General features: G+C 35.6%; 1 protein-coding gene across 2 annotated transcripts in view; it reads right to left on the reverse strand.

Annotated features, from left to right (window-relative positions):
• Positions 1-19,668, reverse strand: part of RB1 (RB transcriptional corepressor 1) — a 139,917-nt gene that overhangs the window by 4,751 nt on the left and 115,498 nt on the right. For both annotated transcript variants that reach the window (XM_072760553.1, XM_072760554.1), the window contains 7 exons: positions 15,555-15,700; positions 13,003-13,148; positions 7,794-7,898; positions 7,208-7,321; positions 6,945-7,108; positions 2,551-2,581; positions 109-251 (listed from right to left, as the gene is read on the reverse strand). In XM_072760553.1, the coding sequence (XP_072616654.1) occupies positions 109-251; positions 2,551-2,581; positions 6,945-7,108; positions 7,208-7,321; positions 7,794-7,898; positions 13,003-13,148; positions 15,555-15,700 (849 nt within the window). The remainder of the gene's footprint in view (positions 1-108; positions 252-2,550; positions 2,582-6,944; positions 7,109-7,207; positions 7,322-7,793; positions 7,899-13,002; positions 13,149-15,554; positions 15,701-19,668) is intronic.

Consider the following 19,668-nt stretch of genomic DNA (forward strand, 5'->3'; position numbering starts at 1 on the left):
CCAAATATGTCAAGAATTCTTCCTTGGTCATCGGCTCCGGACCTCACCCCACCAAACCTCACCTAGATTCCAAAACTAGGTCAAAAAATATTCTACAACTGTTCCTACCTTCCATCTGCTTCATCTGATCCTTCGATATCAAAGCGTAGTTTCTTCAATGGTTTAGGAGGGTTGCTGCCTTCAGCACTTCTTTTGAGCACACGGTCGCTGTTACACACCATCTGATTTATTTTCTGGAACTTCTCAGAAGTCTACAAATTACAGAATTCTTTATTTGAAATCACTGAATGCCAGCAACCTTTTAATTTTAGTTAGCAACCTTTTAAAATTATTAGTTTGAGGGGTATCAAAAATCAGGCAGAGGTAATATCTGCATTTTAATTGCTTTATTGTACCAAATGAGATGAAAAAATCTTAGAATCAGTGTAACTACACCTAACTCTGCCCCAATTAAATATCCCTCAGACTCTCCCTATGAGGCTCCTCCACTTCCTCCAACAACTCTAATACTCTGAAAAACCCTGGTTTCTTGTTTTTGGAACTCACCTACACACAAAACCAGGGCTGCTTCTCAGAAGCATGTAAAGTTGGATTGGCTTTCTGGAATATTGTAGGTTTTGTTTGGTTTTTTTGCGGGCATAATCAGAGAGACTATCACAAGAATCTAATAGGAAGTGAAATGTCTAGGCAGTAATAATTTTGGACTCACTTTGGATATTATGTTGACAAGTCATATAGTTTATACATATACATACATATATATATATATATATATATTTAAGATTATTTATTTATTCATGAGAGACACAGAGAGAGAAAGAGAGAGAGAGGCCAAGACACAGGCGGAGGGAGAAGTAGGCTTCACGCAGGGAGCCCGATGTGGGACTCGATCCCGGGTCTCCAGGATCATGCCCCGGACTGAAGGCAGCGCTAAACCGCTGAGCCACATGGGCTGCCCTAGTTTATATATTTTAAACCATTACTGATATAGTATTCATTTAAATGCTAATTCAAAGTTTTTTAAATAAAAAATCAAATATCAAAAGACTTCGAGTCCATTCACTATTAATAGAGATGACCTGAGATCTGTACCTCTTGAGGGAGAACCTTGTCACAGCAGAGTAAAGAAACCTTTCGTAATAAACACCAAAGAGGACATAATACCTTATTTTATCTAAGGGACAAACACATGGAAAAATGCTATTTCTTACTTGTCTACTTTAGAACTAGAGTGAGGGGATAACTTCAGGGATGTGTATGAACATGTTCATCTGAACTAAAAAATGAAGCCAGATTGTCAGTAGAAATTAAGTCTGATTTGACTGACTGATTAAGCAGTGATATTTAGCTTTGCTAATTAAGCTTTCTTTTCTAAAATTAAATGATGTAATCATCTTTTTAAAAAATACTTTATTTATTTTAGAGAATGTGTGTGCTCCTGAGCAGAGGGAGGGGCAAAGAAGAGGGAGAGAGAAAAATCTCAAGCAGACTCCACACTGAGTGTGGAGCCTGATGCAGGGCTTGATCTCAAAGATCTCAAAAACCTGTGATCAGAACCTGAGCGGAAATCCAGCGTCAAACGCTCAACTGACTGAGCTACCCAGGTGCCCCTAAATGACATAACTTTCTAAAAATTAAATACAATAACAGGTTTCGATGAAAAATACATTTAGAGCACATAAATAATATGAAATTAAATCCTGTGTAGGTAGTAAGTTCATAAAATTTTTCATTATCAGCTTTAAAATATGTAAGTTCATATGATATTTTCTCAATTCTTTTAGAGGTTATAACAAGCAGAAAAGTTTGAGGACCACTACTCTGTATGTTTCCCAGATCCAACCCTACTTACATGGTCCCACATCTCCTTTGTGAAGCCTGATTCCTGCAGCCTATCTTGAGCTAAATGTCACAGGATTTACTATTTGTACATACATTTCAACACTCAGTCTTCAGTGTACAAGCTATTATCCCTCTCTGGCTATATTGGGGCAGTGAGGTAGGCAGACTCTAGAATGGCTCTCGCTAATCCTCACCTCCTAGGTTTCACGCTCATATAATCTTCCCTTCCCTGAATGTGTGGGCTGGATCTAGTGTTACCTTCCTTCTGACAAAAATACGATAAAAGTGATGGAATATCATTTCCAATATTAGTTATAAAAAAGACTGTGACTTCTCTTTTGCTCTATACCTCTCTCTTCCCCTATTTCTCTTCTTGCTCTGAGGGAAGCAAGAGGCCATGTTGTGAATAATGAGTGTCCCCATGTAGAGGCTCTCAAGTGACAAGGAACTGATGGCTTGGAAAAAAAAAAAATGTAATGTATTATATAATCTCAAAGGATGTTTAGAAAACCACCTTGAAATTCACCAATTATAATTTGAAATTAAATCTGATTTGAAAATAAGTCTTCTCTGTCTTCTAAATTTTATGCAACACGCCTTGCTGAGATGTTTGAATAACAGCATTTGTCAATTCAAATTACAGAAAGCTGCAATTTCTTTTATAGTTACGGTGCATGTCCTTGTATTTCATAAAATGAAAATACTCACCCCAAATGATTCACCAATTGATACTAAGATTCTGTCAAGATAAAATACAAATTAGTAATGAAGATCATATATAACTGTGCAGGGATGAACATACATCATTCTGAGGTACCGGAAATACCAAGTCAAAGGTCTGCTCTACCCTAGTGCCAATCAAATCATACACTGAGCTGGTCTCTTAAGAGTTTTAAAGAACTACACGTCTGAGAGAACATACACTGCCACTGTCCACATTTAAGGAAGCTAAAGGAAAATTTTAAGTTTACTCATACTTAATTCTTCATAAATCAATGGGTAAATTATCAGTTAAAATTTCACATTTCCTCATTAAAAATTCACATAACAATTGGCAAAAACTTACAGTATTAATAATCAGAACTCTAAATTAAGATCTCTATTGATACATAAGTAAAGTCTACTGAGCATATATCCTAGAACTGGAAATGTATTAGTCTGCTTGTACTTGTTTGAACCATATAATTTATATTCATTTGTTTTTATCTGAGTACAGCTGACACACAGTATTACCTTAGTTTCAGGTGTACAGCATAGTGATTCAACAAGCTTATACGTTACGCTGTGCTCGCCACGTACGCAGCTACCATCTGCTACCGTGCATCCCTAGTACAGCATCGCTATTATCACTGCTATCACTACCCATTATGCTGTACCTTTTATTGCCATGACTTATTCATCCTATAACGGGAAGCTTCTATCTCCCGCTCTCCTTCACCATAGTGTCCATCCTTCCCTCCCCTCTGGCAACCATCAGTTCGTTCTTTGCATTTATAGGTCTGATTCTAATTTATTTTATTTAATTTTATTTATTTTAGATTTCACTTATGAGTGACATCCTATGTTATTTTTCTCTGACTTATTTCACTCAGCATTACATCCTCCAGGTCTATTCATGTTGTCTCAAATGGCATGATCTCATACTTTTTAATGCCTGCATAATATTTCCTTGTGCGTATGTCCCTTGCACCTCTGGAATAAATCCCACCTGCTTGCAGTGAATGATATTTTTTATATATTGTTGAATGCAGTTTGCTAATATCTTGTCGAGGATCATGTTCATCAGGGATACTGGCCTGTAGTTTTTTTTTTTTTTTGTGGGGTCTTTGGTTTTGGTATCAGGGTAATGCTGGCCTTATAAATGCATTTGGAAGCTTTCCTTCCTCTTCTGTTTTTTGGGATACTTTAAGGACAATAGATATTAATTCTTTAAACGTCTGGTAGAATTCAGCTGCAAATGCATCTGGTCTGGACATTTAGTTTTTGGTAGTCATTTGTATACTGATTCAATTTCACTGCTAGAAATCGAAATTGATCTGTTCAGATTTTCTATTTCTTCCTGATTCAGTTTTGGAAAATTCTATGTTTCTAGGAATTTATCCATTTCTTCTAGGTTGTCCAATTTGTCAGTATACAATTTTTTGTAGTAGTTTCATATATTTTTTTCAAGATTTTATTTACTTATTCATGAGAGACACACAGAGAGGCAGAAACAGTCAGTTGTCACTTCTCTTCCCTTTCTGATTTTTATTTATTTGGGTTCTTTCTTTTCTTGACAAGATAACTAAGGGATAATCAGTTTTGTTTATCTTTTCAAAGAACGAGCTCTTGGTTTCATTAATTTTTTCTTTTCTTTTTCTTTTTTTTTTTAGTCTCTGTTTTTATTTCTGCTATGATTTTTAATTTCCTTTCTTCTACTCAACTTGGGCTTTGTCTGTTTTTCTTTTTCTGGTTCCTATAGGTGTAAAGTTATATTGTTTATTTGAGCTTTTTCTTGTTTCTTGAGATGGGCCTGTATTGGTATATATTTCACTCTTGGAAATGCTTTCACTGCATCCCAAAGGTTTTGGACCATTTTGTTTTCACTTTCATTTCTCTCCATGAATTTTTTGTTTCTGATTGCTCTGCTGGCCCATTGGTTGTTTAGTATCAGGTTATTTAATCTACGTATTTTTTTTTTAAGATTTTATTTATTTATGAGAGAGAGAGAGAAAGAGAGAGAGAGGCAGAGGGAGAAGCAGGCTCTGTGCAGGAAGCCGGACCTGGGACTCGATCCTGGGTCTCCAGGACCATACCCTGGGCTGAAGGTGGTGCTAAACCACTGAGCCACCCGGGCCGCCCTTTTTCTACAGTTTTTTTCTTGTGATTTATTTCTAGTTTCATACTGCTGTGATAAAAAAAAAAAAAAATGCATGGTATGATTTCAATCTTAAATTTACTGAAACTTGTTTTGTGGTCTCATGATCCTTTCTGGAGAAGGTCCCATGTGCACTTGAGAATAATGTGTATACTGTTGTTTTTGGATTGAATGTGCTATATATATCTTATGTCCATCTGTTCCAAAGTGTCATTCAAAGACACTGTTTCCTTATTGATTTCCCGCCCAAATGATCTATCATTGATATAAGTAGGGTGTTAGAGTCCCTGACTATTATTGTATTGCTACCAGTCTCTTTATGTCCATTAATATGTGCCTTATGTATTCAGGTGCTCTAGATATTCACAAGTGTTAAGTCAAGTCCTCTTGTTGGATTGCGCCTTTTATCATTATGTAATGCCCTTCTTTGTCTCTAGTTACAGTCCTTTTAAGTCTATTTTGTCTGATATAAGTGTTGCTACCCCAGCTTTTTTTTTCTTTTCTTCCACTTGCATGGTAAGTGTTTTTCCATCCTTTACTTTCAGTCTGTGTCTTTACATCTAAGGTGAGTCTCCTGTAGGCAGCATATAGAAAGGTTTTGTATTTTTATCCATTTCACCACCCTCTATCTTTTGACTGGAGCATTTAGGCCATTTACATTTAAAATTATTATTGATAGGTACTTAATCCCATTTTATTCCTTGTTTTCAGGTTGTCTTTATAGTTCTCTGTTCCTTTCCTCTTTTCTCTTGCTTTTTCTTTTTTCTTTTTTTTTTTTTTTTTGTGATTGATGAGTTTCTATAGAGCTATGTTCGGCTTTCTCTTTATTTTTTGTGTATATATCGTAAGTTTTGAGTTTGTGGTTGCCATGAGTGAACCATATAATTTGTTTTTAATAATAAAGCTGAAACAGCAGTAGCCTCACATAACAAATATATGATCATATGCACATGGAACTAGTAGATGTTTTATTGTACTCCAATTCCTTGGTACGTGGCCATCATTCTATATACATATTTAATTAAGCAGAATACCTAAATATGCTGGATACATAGAGTGTTAAGATGCTCTCTTAATGCCTGACCAATGATTTATCAAGATTTTGAGAATGTGGCTTTTTCGCTAAAGAATCTCAACCCAGAAGTGATTTCACTAAGTTCAGCAAATAGCCATCATCATAAGCATAGTATGGATCAATTATCATTACTAAGTACACATTTTCATGTGGACTGTGTAAATATGCCTTGTGTAGCATATTAACCAACTTACAATGTAAGTTGTAGATACCATGAGCAGACACTATAAGAACACCAAAAAAAGGATGGAATGGGGATGCACAAGAGGATTTATATCACTTGCCAATTATTTTCTACTTTGTCTCTTCCTGTGGTTTCAAATTTTTATCATGAGTGTGCATTACCCATATAATTAAACACACCACACAAATGTTTTCTAAAAGGCTAATATATCTCCTTCTCCTTGTTTTTCTTGCCCATTAAGTACAACTCTATGAGCTGACAATTTGGGGAAATGAGACTACATTAACTGTGCTAGCTAATCTGCCTATCACTGTACAAATAAAGTCAGTTTCAAACAGTGTATGATACCATATAATAAGTCAATGGAAGCACTTCAAAGCCACAAATTGCTTGTGGTTGGATGTGGAAGATAATATAATGATTTGTAGTTGCACAAAACCTTTCATCTAAGAATTTAAAACAGCTTCACACTCATCATCTCCCTAATCCACAGCACCCTTCCGAAGTAGACAGGACACCTGCCCCAGGTAATCTAAGGAAGCAGCAAGCAAAATTAAGGACGGACTCCTAAAGACTTAATTTACAGTCATCTACATTTAATCAGTCATCTACATTTTTATAGCAAAGCAAGACGAACAGGTTCAGAGAGTTTACAGGACATTCAGTAAAACTACAGAATAAAAATTCTTAACCAAAACTAATCTACTTTGCTTAGCAGACTGGCTACTTAGAAAAATATGAAAGTGATTTTACACCTATTACAAAAGTTGTTCTTTGTTCACAGAACAACAGACCCAAGCAACCAGGAAAGTTGAGGACTAAATTTGCAAGCCCATTTAAGTAAAGATTGTCTTTCTTTCCTTGCCAAATTCCTTTCATGTCATTTAATGTTAAATAAGCAAATATTTTAAGTGTAAAAGCTTTATATTTTTGTGCTTGGATCAAAATAATCCCCCCTTGATCTTCCCTAAAGAGAAAACACAAACCTTGATCTTGGAGTCATTTTTGTTGGCGTTGGCACACCTTCTGAAATTTTATATGGATTCTTCAGGGGTGATATGTAGATGTTCCCTCCAGGAATCCGCAAAGGTGAACTAGTAAACTTGTAAGGGCTTCGAGGAATGTGAGGTATTGGTGACAAGGTAGGGGGCTAAGGCAAAAATAAAAAGTAGATTTTAAAAAAATATTTTAGTAAGATCCATTACTTTATAATTAGATTTTTCCCAATCAAAGGATACTTCCAACGTACCCTGGTAGAAGCATACTGTAAAATATTTGTTTTCAGTCTCTGCATGAAGACCGAATTATAGAATACTATAATGGAATCATACTCCTCTTCTCTGATCAAAACACGTTTGAATGTCTGAGGAAGAAGAATAAAAATACCTGTTAAGTGAATTGGGAAATTTATCTCTTTAGATTTTCTTTTTTAATAGTTCATAATATTTTTTAGCAGTAGGAATCACATACTGTACAGGAAAAAATAATCTGAAAAAGCCTTCTCAGGTTTGGAATATAGCTGTTTTACCAGAAGAGAAATGTCACAGATTTTTTTAATGTAATATTATTACATGTAAAAGTTTATTAGAAATATCCTGTCTGTTGCAGGGATATAGTATTCCTTATTAACTTTATAATATGAATGTGGATACTAAAGTGCCTTAACTTTCCAATTCTATTTTAGTTACAAATAATTAACCAGTAACATAAAGGTAAAAAATTGATATGTGAATTTATATAACAAGGTCAGAATGTATATCTAATTAATGACTTACGTTATCCATATTATAGATATGGATATAACCAAAAAAATCTTACCATGAAAGGTTACCTACCTCCTGAACAGCATGAGGAAGATCCTTATATGCTGTTACAATGATTTTGAATTTAAGGTCTATATTCTTCACTTTGCATATGCCATACATGGAACACATCATAATCTAGTAAATCAATACAGTACAAAAATATCAGAATTTTGTTACCTAGTTGTGCTCTAAAAAGTACTGTTCTCTTTCTTTTAGTTTCAAAAAATGGACATTTAAGTTCCTACAGGATTATCTTTTCCTATCCTGAGCTGAGTCTGAAACTTGATGTGAAGTGTTTAGCCTAAATTATGTTTAAAGAACAAAATGCAAATAATCAAATCTTGATTATTAGAACTGATCAGGGTTTGTAAATAACCCTAATTTTGACTCCTGTTCTTTAGATTTTTTTCCCAGAAAAGTTGAAAATGGAATCTGTTAACCATGTAACTAGCACTTAAAAAAAAAAAAAAAAAAAAAAAAAGAAAAGAAAAGCCAGTTGTTATTAAAGGTTCAAACTATCAGATAAAATACTGATGGTGGTAAGGAGTTTGGAAGGGGGCAGGAGAGAGTCTTCGTATTGTAGGTAATATTCTTGATTTGGATGCAGGTTATACAGATGAACTCACCTGAATTTGCATTAAGATATATTCTTACGACATGGATGTTTCTATATGCATTACATTTCAATAGAAAGGATATTTTAATGTAAAAATAAGATTTGAAAGAATTCCTTACAAATTAAAAAAACTTTCATTTGTATAAATTTTATTGTCAAATTTAAGTACTCCTATCTCTGCAAAATTCTTGCTCATATCTACTATTGCCAAGAATACCTACTCATCATCCCTTGTTCAGCATCCTACTAATCCCAATTCTATTATTCTTCCTATTCAGAATGCCATCCAATCCTTCTTTGCTAATTCACATTTTTCTCCTACTTCGATTCTTTTCCTAAGTTACCTCTCAGCAAAAAATCTTGATTTCAGATACCAATCTCTTTAGAAATCCTTAGCACTATTGTCTTCTATATTGTAGAAAAGTACAAGGCAACTGAGTGCCTACTTTCAAAAATCCAACATACTAGAATTTATACAATCAAATATACTCTTGTAAAATACACTATATTCTTGTAAAATATACAAATGCACTCATATAAAATATACATATACCCTAATACACTAATCCACCATTTGCTGAAAATATCATTCTTACTGGGAACATTACTACTGACCTTACAGAAATAAAGGGATTATAAGGGAAGATTATGAACAATTACATACCAACAAAATAGATATTTAAGATGGAATGGAAAAATTTAAGAAAAGACACAAATCACTAAAACTTACTAAAGAAGAAACTGAAAATATTGAATTGAGCTTGAATTAATAATCAAAAACTATCTGCAAACAAAAGCCCCACCCAAGATGGCTTCACTGGTGAATTCTAACAAACATTTAGAAAAGAACCAATACCAATTCTTCATAAACTCTTCTGAAATTAGAAGAGGAGAGAACACTTCTCAACTAATTCTGTGAGGATAGTAGTACTCTAATATCAGAACCAGACATCAAAGGAAAATTACCATTATCTCTTATGATTATAGATGTAAACCTCTTTAACAAAAACAAGCTGAATACAGTAGCACATCAAATGTATTATATACTATGACCAAGAAATGCAAGGTTGGTTTAACATCTGAAAATCAATTAATGTAATATACAATAAAAGGGGAAAAACCCCAATAATTATTTCAATAGATACAGAAAAAGCTTTTGACAAAATGCAATACACTTTTGCAATAAAAACAACTAGAAATAGATGGGAACTTCCTCTACTTAATAAAGGGCATATATAAAAACTCCATAGCCAACAATACATTTACTGGTGAAAGATGGAATGCTCTTCCCCTAACATCAGGCACAAGATAAAGCTGCCCTCCTCTCACTACTTTCATTTAACATTGTATTGGAGGTTCTATGTCAGAACAATTTGACAAGTAAATGAAGTAACAGTTATCTAGATTGAAAAGGAAGAAATAAAGCTATCTCTATTTGAAGATAATATGAGCTTATATATTAAAAATCTTAGGAATCCACTAAAAGCTATTAGAACTGATCAAAACTAGGCAAAACTGCAGGGTAATAAGATTAATATATGAAAATTAATTGTATTTCTATACATTTGTAATGAATAATGCAAACAGGAAGTTAAAGAAATAATTCCATTTACAATAGTGTTAAAAGGAATAAATGAGGCATATGAATTTAATATAACAAGTTCAAAACTGTACTCTGAAAATCTCAAAACATAACTGAAAAAAATTAAAGAACATCTAAATAAAGGGAAAGACATCACATCACATGTTCATGGACTGGAATATTCAATATTGTTAAGATGACAGAGCTCCTCAAACTGATCTATGATTCAGTACAATCTCTATCAAAATCCCAGTTGACGGGCAGCCCAGGTGGCTCAGCGGTTTAGCACCACCTTCAGCCCAAGCTGTGATCCTGGAGACCCGGGATCAAGTCCCACATGGGGCTCCCTGCATGGAGCCTGCTTCTCCCTCTGCCTGTGTCTCTGCCTCTCTCTCTCTCTGTGTCTCTCATGAATAAAAATAAAATCTTTTTTTTTTTTTATAAAAATAAAATCTTAAAAAAAAAAGAAGCTTTAAAAAAAAAAACCCAGTTGGCTTCTTGGCTGAAAATTAACAAGTTGATCCTAAAATTCATATGGAAATGCAAGCTTCAGAAGAGTAAAACAAATCTTGAAAAAGAAGAGAAAATTTGTCCCTATTTCTTTTTTAAAAAAATAGATCGATTTATTTGTTTGTTATTTTAGGGAGAGAGAGAGAGCACACACACATGTGCACAAGAGCCTGTGTGCGGGGGGGTGGGGGGGGGTGGGGACAGAGACTCTCAAACAGACTCCCACTGAGCGTGAAGCCCCACATGGGGCTCTATCTCATGACCCTGAGATCATGATCTGCGCTGAAATCAAGAGTCAGATGCCTAACTGACTGAATCACCCAGGCACCCCCATATTTGCCTATTTCAAAACTATTACTAAGCTACAGTAATCAAGACCTTATTGTACGGGCATAAGAGGAGACATAAAGATCAAGGGATTACAATTAAGAGAACAGAAATGAACTTTTACACATATACAGTTAGTTGATTTTTGACAACTGTCAATAGAGAAAGAAGAGACTGTTTTTAAGAAATGGTGCTGGAACAAGTAGTACTACATACAAAAGAGTGAAGTTGGACCCCTATCTCACACCATTCATAAAAATTAACTCAAGATGAATCAAAATGTAAATGTAAGAGCTAAAAGTATAAAACTCTTGGAGGAAAACAAAGATAAATCTGCATGATCTCTGACTTAGCAATGGTTTCTTAGATATGATATCAAAAGCACGAGCAACAAAAGAAAAAATAAACATGATCAAAATTAAAAACTTTTGTGCCTCAAAGGACACCACCAAGAAAGTGAAGACAACTCAGAGAACTGGAGAAAATATTTGCAAATCATATGAAATAAGGGACTTTTATATGGACTACATAAAGAACTCTCATAATTCAATAATAGGCAACTCAATTAAAAAAAATTACAAATGATCTGAGTACATATTTCTCAGAAAAAGATATACGAATGGCCAAAAGGACATGAAAATCATCCTCAATTAACATCATTAACCATCAGGGAAATGCAAATCAAAACCATAAAGAGATGTCACTCTATACCTACTAGGATGATTATAATCAAAAAAGCATGGGGATGCCTGGGTGGCTCAGCAGTTGAGCGTCTGCCTTCAGCTCAGGGCATGATCCCAGGATCCGGGATCAAGTTCTGGACCAGGCTCCCTGAGAGGAGCCTGCTTCTCCCTCTGCCTGTGTCTCTGCCTCTTTCTCTCTGTTTCTCTTATGAATAAATAAATAAATCTTAAAAAAAAAAAAAAAGGGCGGGGGGGGGGGGGCAGCCCCGGTGACTCAGCAGTTTAGCACCACCTTTGGCCCAGGGCATGATCCTGGAGACCCGAGATCGAGTCCCACGTCAGGCTCCCTGCATGGAACCTGCTTCTCCCTCTGCCTGTGTCTCTGCCTCTCTCTGTGTCTCTCAGGAATAAATAAATAAAATCTTTTTTTTTTTTTTTTTTTAAAAAAAGGACTATAGAATGGTGTGGATATGTTGGAAAAAATCTGGCTAGTCCCTCCAAGGTCAAACACAGAATTATTACATGACCTGGCAATTCTACTTCTAGGTATATATCCAAGAGATTTAGAAACATATATTGACACAAATATTCATAGCAAAATTATTTACAATAGTCAGAAAGTAAAAGACACCAAATGATGAACGGATAATTATGATGTGGTGTATTCACACAATGGAATGTGATTTGGCAATAATAAGGATGAAGTACTGATACAAGCTAGAAGACAGAAGAACAATGAAAACATGACACTGAGTAAAAGAAACCAGGTGCAAAAGACAACAGATTATAGGATTCCATTTATATAACATGTCTCAAATAGGCAAATCTATAAACATAGAAAGATCCGTGTTGCCTGGGTCTGGAGGGAGTGGGGGAACATGAAGTGAGTGCTGAAAGGTATGGCATTGCTTCTTGGCACAATAAAAATGTTTTAAAAATGATTTTGGTAAAAAAAATAAAAAAAAAATAAAAAAAATTTAAAAAAAAAATGATTTTGGTGATGGCTGCACACCTCTATGGATATACCAAAAATCACTCGACTGTACACTTTATATGTGTGATTTGTATGGTACATGAATTTTATCTCAATAAGCTGTAATAAAAAAAACATTATTCTGCCTACAGAAAAGAAAAAGGAAGATATGAGAGATCATTCTCTGTAAATTAAGACATTCATCTGTTAGTTCATTCATTCATTCATTCATTCGGCACTGTTTTAGATTAACTTGTTAAGTCTCATGCTTTTTCCATACTAACATGAAATTTAGTTTACCCCAAGACAGAAAAATCCTCAACAGTTTCTTCAATGATTTCTGTAAAGATCTTTTATGACATTAAACAAGTTATTGAAATACTCCCAAGCTCTAGAGCTCTAAGGATTATAACAAAATTATTAAAGGTAGCCAACAAATGGATATATATTAAGTCTGCTAAATTGATCTAGCTTATTTGAATCCAATCTTTTAAGAAATCAGTACACAGTTAACAAACAAGTAGAAGAGAAGTGCATTATTTTCTTACCTGATCCAAATGCCTGTCTCTCATGAGTTCATACTCATTTTGCAGTGTGTGCTGAAAAAGGGTCCAGATGATGTGTTCTAGTTCTGGGTGGTCAGATAGAAGGCGTGCACACAGCGTATTTAGTCGAAGATAAGCTAGTCGGTACACTGCAGAGATAAGGGGAATGAGTCATGTTTATTATTCATTTTGAATTTCAAGGGTATTTTTCAAAACATTAAATTGCTGTAAGCACAATGCTGTTAAACAGCATTTTCCCCCCAAGTTTATTTAAAGCCCAGTTAGTAAACATACAGTGTAGTGTGGGTTTCAGGTGTAGAATTTAGTGATTCATCACTTCTATGTAACACCCAGTGCTCATCCCAAGTGCCCTCCTTAATCCCCATCACCTATTTCACACCTATTTCACCCACTCTCACATCCATCTCCCCTCTGGTACCAGAGGGGTAGTTTGTTCTCTACAGGTAAGAATCTGTTTCTCAGTTTTCCCTTTTTTCTTCCCCTATGTTCATCTGTTTTATTTCTTCAATTCCATATATGAGTGAGATCATATGGTATTTGACTCTGACTGACTTATTTCACTTGGCATCATACGCTCTAGCTCCAACCACATCATTGCAAATGGCAAGATTTCATTCACTTTTATGGTTGAGTAATATTCCATTGCGTATATATGCCACATCTTCCTTACCCATTTATCAGTCTGTTTCCAGAGTTTGGCTTTTGTAAATAATGCTGCTATAAACACTGGGGTGCGAGTATCCCTTCGAATTACTATTTTTGTATCCGTGGGGTAAATACATAGTAGTGCAATTGCTGGATTGTAGGGTGGTTTTATTATTAACTTTTTGAGGAACCTCCATATTCTCCAGAGTGACTGCACTAGTTTGCATTCCCACCAGTAATAAACAGCATTTTAACAGGAACTTCACTTCTATCACTATTTTTTTTCTACCACTATTTTCCTAATGTATAAATAATTCCTACTCCTAGGACAGAGCTAGGTATGTAGAAGGCAAAATAATACTTGAATACTAACGTAAGATTTATTTAGAAAGTCTATAAAAAAATACTACTGCAATATAGGTTTGGATAAAAGGAATCCACAAAATTTAATTTTCCCCCAAACTACTTTGAATATAATGACTCTTGTTTTAAATGTACCTTTCAAAGATGTGCATAAAGTAATCAGGATTTTTTAGTTAATTGTCTCGGTGGTTCTCACTTCAGTATGCATCAGACTAGTCTTGGAAGGCTTGTTAAAATAAAAAAAAATTTTTTTCCATTTCATCCTAGAGCTTCTGATTGAGTAGTTTGAAGATGGGGCCTAAACAAAGATTTTCCGTCCTACAACTTTCCAGATAGAAAGTGGATTCTGCGGGATGGGGACCACACTCCGAAAACACTGCTCTAACTTAAGGATTATTTTAAAACATGCCCATAAAACTCCGTATATTTCTGACTCAAATAAAATCAGAAAAAAGATTTATCACAGAGGAATCTGGTCTTTCGTGTTCCTTCAGAGAGCTTCAGTGTGTGTGCACATCCATATACAGCAGACTATTAAACAACATGGCTTTTTTCTGATAAATACAGGACAGTACTAGTATTTTCCTTATGATTTTTAAAAAATTTTTAATTTATTTATCTGAGAGAGAGAGAGAGAGGGAGGGAGGGAGGGAGGGAGGGAGGGAGGGAAGGAGGGAGGAAGAGACACAGGCAGAGGGAGGAGCAGGCTCCATGCAGGGAGCCTGACGTGGGACTCGATCCCGGGACCCCGGGGTCATGCCCTGGGCTGAAGGCGGTGCTAAACTGCTGCGCCACCCGGGCTGCCCCTCCTTATGATTATCTTAACAACGTGTTCATTTCTCTAGCTTACTTCATTGTAAGATGTACAGTATATAATACATATAACACATAAAATATGTGTTATTCAATTGTTTATGCTCAATTGGTAAGGCTTCTAGTCAACAGTAGGTTTTTAGTAGTTTCTGGGGAGTCAAAAGCTATATGAGGATTTCTGACTGCATGGGGGGGGGATCAGTGTCCCTAACCACCAACGTTCAAGGGTCGGCTGTATATACGCATGCACAGACACCCCTGCTCCACCTCATACACATAAAGTCAGAGAATGCCACACCAGCTAACTACCAGGAAATGTGCCTACACTAGACCACAGCACACTTACCATCTTAACTCTACAGCCACATCTGATAGCAAAAGTAATGTCAGGGGCAAATATTTCTAAACATAAACTTGAAAGTGTTACAAAAGCAGCAACAGCAACAATAACAACATCTAACACTTTTGAGTGCTATGTGCCAGGTACTGTTTGAAGCATTTTATGTATTAATTCATTTAAACACAAAAACCTTATGAGGGATATTATTACAAAACATATTATTATCATTTCCACTTTACAGGTGAAAAATTGAGGCAGGCAGGTGTTAAGTGACTTTGCCAAGGTCACACCTAGTAAGCAGAATAGTCATGATTTGAACTTAGTCACAGCCGGGTTCCAGAGTCCTTCTTTTTGAAAGAAATCATCTACTAACCTTTTTTGTAAAAAAGTGAAAGGGAGGTAGATTTCAATGGCTTCTGAGTCTGGAAGGCTGAGGTTGCTTGTGCCTCTGTGTTTACAGTAGAATTTACACGTATAGTTGATCCTTTTTTCTTTGGGGATCTTACAGGAGAAAGATACCTAGACATATTCAAAGGAAAAGTCTTCATTTGACATTCTCGAAGAGTCTCTCTGTCTCTATCTACGTCTCTGTTTCTCTCTTACACTCACACAGAAGTGTACACATACATCTGAACATATCTATTTAATCTTATTCTGTACCAAATTCCTTCTTTCAGCAAGCTATTTTTTTAAACTCTTATTTAAATTCTAGTTAGTTAACATAGTGCAGTATTGGTTTTAGGAGTAGAATTCTTTTATTTTTAATTTTTAATTTTTAATTTTTTTATTGGAGTTCAATTTGCCAACATATAGCATAACACCCAGTGCTCATCCCGCCAAGTGCCTCCCTCAGTGCCCGTCACCTCGTCACCCCAACCCCCACCCACCTCCTTCTCCACCACCCCTTGTTCGTTTCTCAGAGTTAGGTGTCTCTCATGTTCTGTCTCCCTTTGATATTTCCCACTCATTTTCTCCCTTTTATTCCCTTTCACTAATTTTTATATTCCCCAAATGAATGAGACCATATTATGTTTGTCCTTCTCCGATTGACTTATTTCACTCAGCATCAAACCCTCCAGTTTCAGAAGTAGAATCCAATGATTTGTCACACACAACCCCTAGTGCTCATCATATCAAGTGCCCTCCTTAATACTCACCACACATCTAAGTCCATCCCCCACCCATCTCCCTCTGTCAACCCTCAGCCCTCAGTTTGTTCTCTATCTTTAAGAGTCTCTTACAGTGTTTCCCTCTTTTATTTTCCCCTTCCCCCATGTTTACCTGTTTTGTTTCTTAATTCCACATATGAGAGAAATCATATGGTACTTGTTTTTCTGACTTATTTCGCTTAGCATAATATACTTTAGCTCCATTCACCTTGTTGCAAATGACAAAATGTTTTTCTTTTTGATGGCTAAGTAATATTCCATTATACACACATGCATATGCACACACACACACACACAAGCACCACATTTTCTTTATCCATTCTTCAGTTGACGCATTTGGACTCTCTCCATAATTTGGCTGTTGTTGATAATGCTGTTATAAAAATCAGGGTGCATGTGCCCCTTCAAAGCTGTATTTTTGTATCCTTTGGGTAAATACCTAGTAGTGTAATTGCTAGATCCTAGGGTAGTTCTATTTTTTACTTTCTGAGGAACCTCCATATGTTTTAATAGAGTATCTGTACCAGTTCCAGCAAGCTATTTAAACACAGGCTGGAAAAGATACAGCCTAATAGGAAAGCTAAGCTTGTCATTATCATTTCTACCTATTTTAATAAATAGCTTTTTCTGAGTTACTGCTTTATTGAAAAAAAGCTGCATATGCATATATATTCAATTTTAATAATTATAGTGAGTTTGAGATCATAAAATAACTCCAGGTCAAAAGAATAAGTTATTGATTCCAAAATGGTGTTGTCATGTTTCTGATTCTCCTCTTAAAAAATGTTTCATTTTGGTTCATATAGACGATAAAACCTAAGTTACACAAACACCACCTAAATTACCTACTACAGAATTGTTTACAATACTTCAGATAACATTACCAAGGAAGATTTACACCTGTATACTAAATATGTTAGGCATAAATCAATCTAGAGATATTAGTAAGTATTCTCTCAATTTCTGACATTATACCACTCTTATATTGCCTTTTATAGGATAATCAAGATCTATATTCTAATTTTGTCTTAGTGGCTAAGAAATAATTCTGAGCAAGAAAGGATTTGTACTTTACTATAGATAGATGTTTCTACTATGTGTAGTGTGTCACCTAGTACATTAGGAAAAGGGAATCCTAATCTTAGTCTACTTCCAATCTTGGATTTCCCTTCAATTCATTAATTCACAATATTGTAGACAAACTTAATTTGGATAGGAGTTGGCCTCCCTGGAGTTCTAGATGCAAATATTCAACTACCTATAGAACATCACTACTTGAATCTCAAATTTAAGAAAGCCAAAGGGGAGCTCCTTGATTTCTTCCCTGTTTTTCCCATCTCAATAAATGGCTCCATATTACATCTAGTTTCTTAAATCTAAAACCTAGGAGTTATTTTTAATTTCTCCCTTTTCTCAATTCCTTAAACCCAATGCAAAACCAAGTCTTATTAAATCTTCCTCTAAAATACATCCTAGGGATACCTGGGGGGCTCAGCGGTTGAGTGTCTGCCTTTGGCTCAGGTCATGACCCCAGAGTCCAAGGATTGAGTCTCACATCGGGCTCCCCGCAGGGAGCCTGCTTCTCTCTCTCTCCACTTATGTCTTTGCCTCTCTCTGTCTCTCATGAATAAATAAATAAAATCTTAAAAAATAATAATAAAACACATCTTAGATCTTTCCATTTCTTCCTATCTCTCTGACATATCTTAGACCAAGTCTCAGTCCACTGAAACTGTCTCCAAACTGGTCTTCCTACCTCTTCCCTGTCCTTCTCCAAACCTACCTGGACTTCAAATAACAGTCAGAAAATGGCCCTTTTAAAAATACAAATTATACCAAGATGCACCCCTAATACTTTCCTATTACCCTTCTAAAATTCAACCCCTTCTTATGGCCCATGGGAACCTACAAGGTCTGGCCTCAGTTTGCCTCTTGTCTTATACCTCCAACCTCCTCTTGTTCATTTTACTCCAGCCACACTGGGATTTCTTTCTGTTCATTGGAGCAGCTAAATTTGATCTGTCTTAGGGCCACTGCACTTGCTGTTTGCTGTGCCTGGAATGTACATGATGCAGATTTGTGCTTAGCCAGCATCCACTTGTCCTTGAGATCTCAGGTCAAATACCACTTTTCATAAAAAGCTTCCTTAAATGTTCCTACACTCTCAGTTTCTCTCACACCACTTTATTTCCATTATAGTACTTAGTATACTCAATTTTTTAAAAGTAATCACTACTCCCAACATGGGGCTTGAACTCATAACCCCAAGATCAAGAGCAGCATGCTCTACACACTGAGCCAGCCAGGTGCCCCAAATTTAGTATACTCTAAAAACACATCATGTATTAGTTTATTTCCCCCATAATGTAAGTGCTATGAGTGGAAGAACCTAGTCCATCTTATTCACCTTTTATTCCCCGTGCCTATAAAATGTCCTGGCACTTAGACAACTGCTTAAATTAAAGAAAAAGATAAGGCTTGACTTATTTATATTTGTATGTAATCTAGCAAACAAATGTTATGTGAAGGCAGAGGCACCATATGCTAGAAATACCTTGGATACAAGTTAGCATGGAAAGGACATCTTTGGAAAATAGTCCCTGAACTAATCACAGAACACTATACTGTCAATTCCTAGACAGAACTAAATAGAAACAGTATTAGGCACATTTCTGTGAAACGCAGAGTAGATAGACTGTTTAAGAGCATAAGCTTTGGAGCAGATTGCTTGGGTTTGATTTCTACTGACTTTTATTTCTCTAATTCCTATTTTACAGATAACTGAGGCTGATAGCAGTATCTACTACCTTATGGAGCTGTTATGAAGATTAAATGGGGAAAAGAAAATCTCGAGTACTTAGGCAGCTGTCCAGCACATAGTGAACCCTCAGTAAATATTAGCTATTTGCTTTCTTCTTCCATCATCATCATGATCATCATCATGTATTCATCAACTGATTTAGTCTCATATCTCACCCTAATCCCTATCCTATACCTCACCCCTGAAAGTGTTTCCTGCTTTCCCGGTGTTACACTTTGGGATTTATGCCATTTCTGACTCTTGGAACACTTTGTGTCTCCTTCCTTCTCTCCAGAAATCCTATTTTCTAATTTTTAGGCCTAACTAAATTGCCATCTCTACCATGAAAACTATTCTCATTACATCAACCCTGAGTGATCTCAGTAGCACTCTGTACCACTATATATGATCTTTGAGTCATGTATCTTACACTCCTGCTTCTTCAAAGCAAGAACGTCTTATTCAAAATTCTATACCCTACAGTTTCAATATAGTATCTTGCATTATACCATGCTCAA

Source organism: Vulpes vulpes, chromosome 6 (assembly GCF_048418805.1).
Source record: "Vulpes vulpes isolate BD-2025 chromosome 6, VulVul3, whole genome shotgun sequence".
NCBI lineage: Eukaryota > Metazoa > Chordata > Mammalia > Carnivora > Canidae > Vulpes > Vulpes vulpes.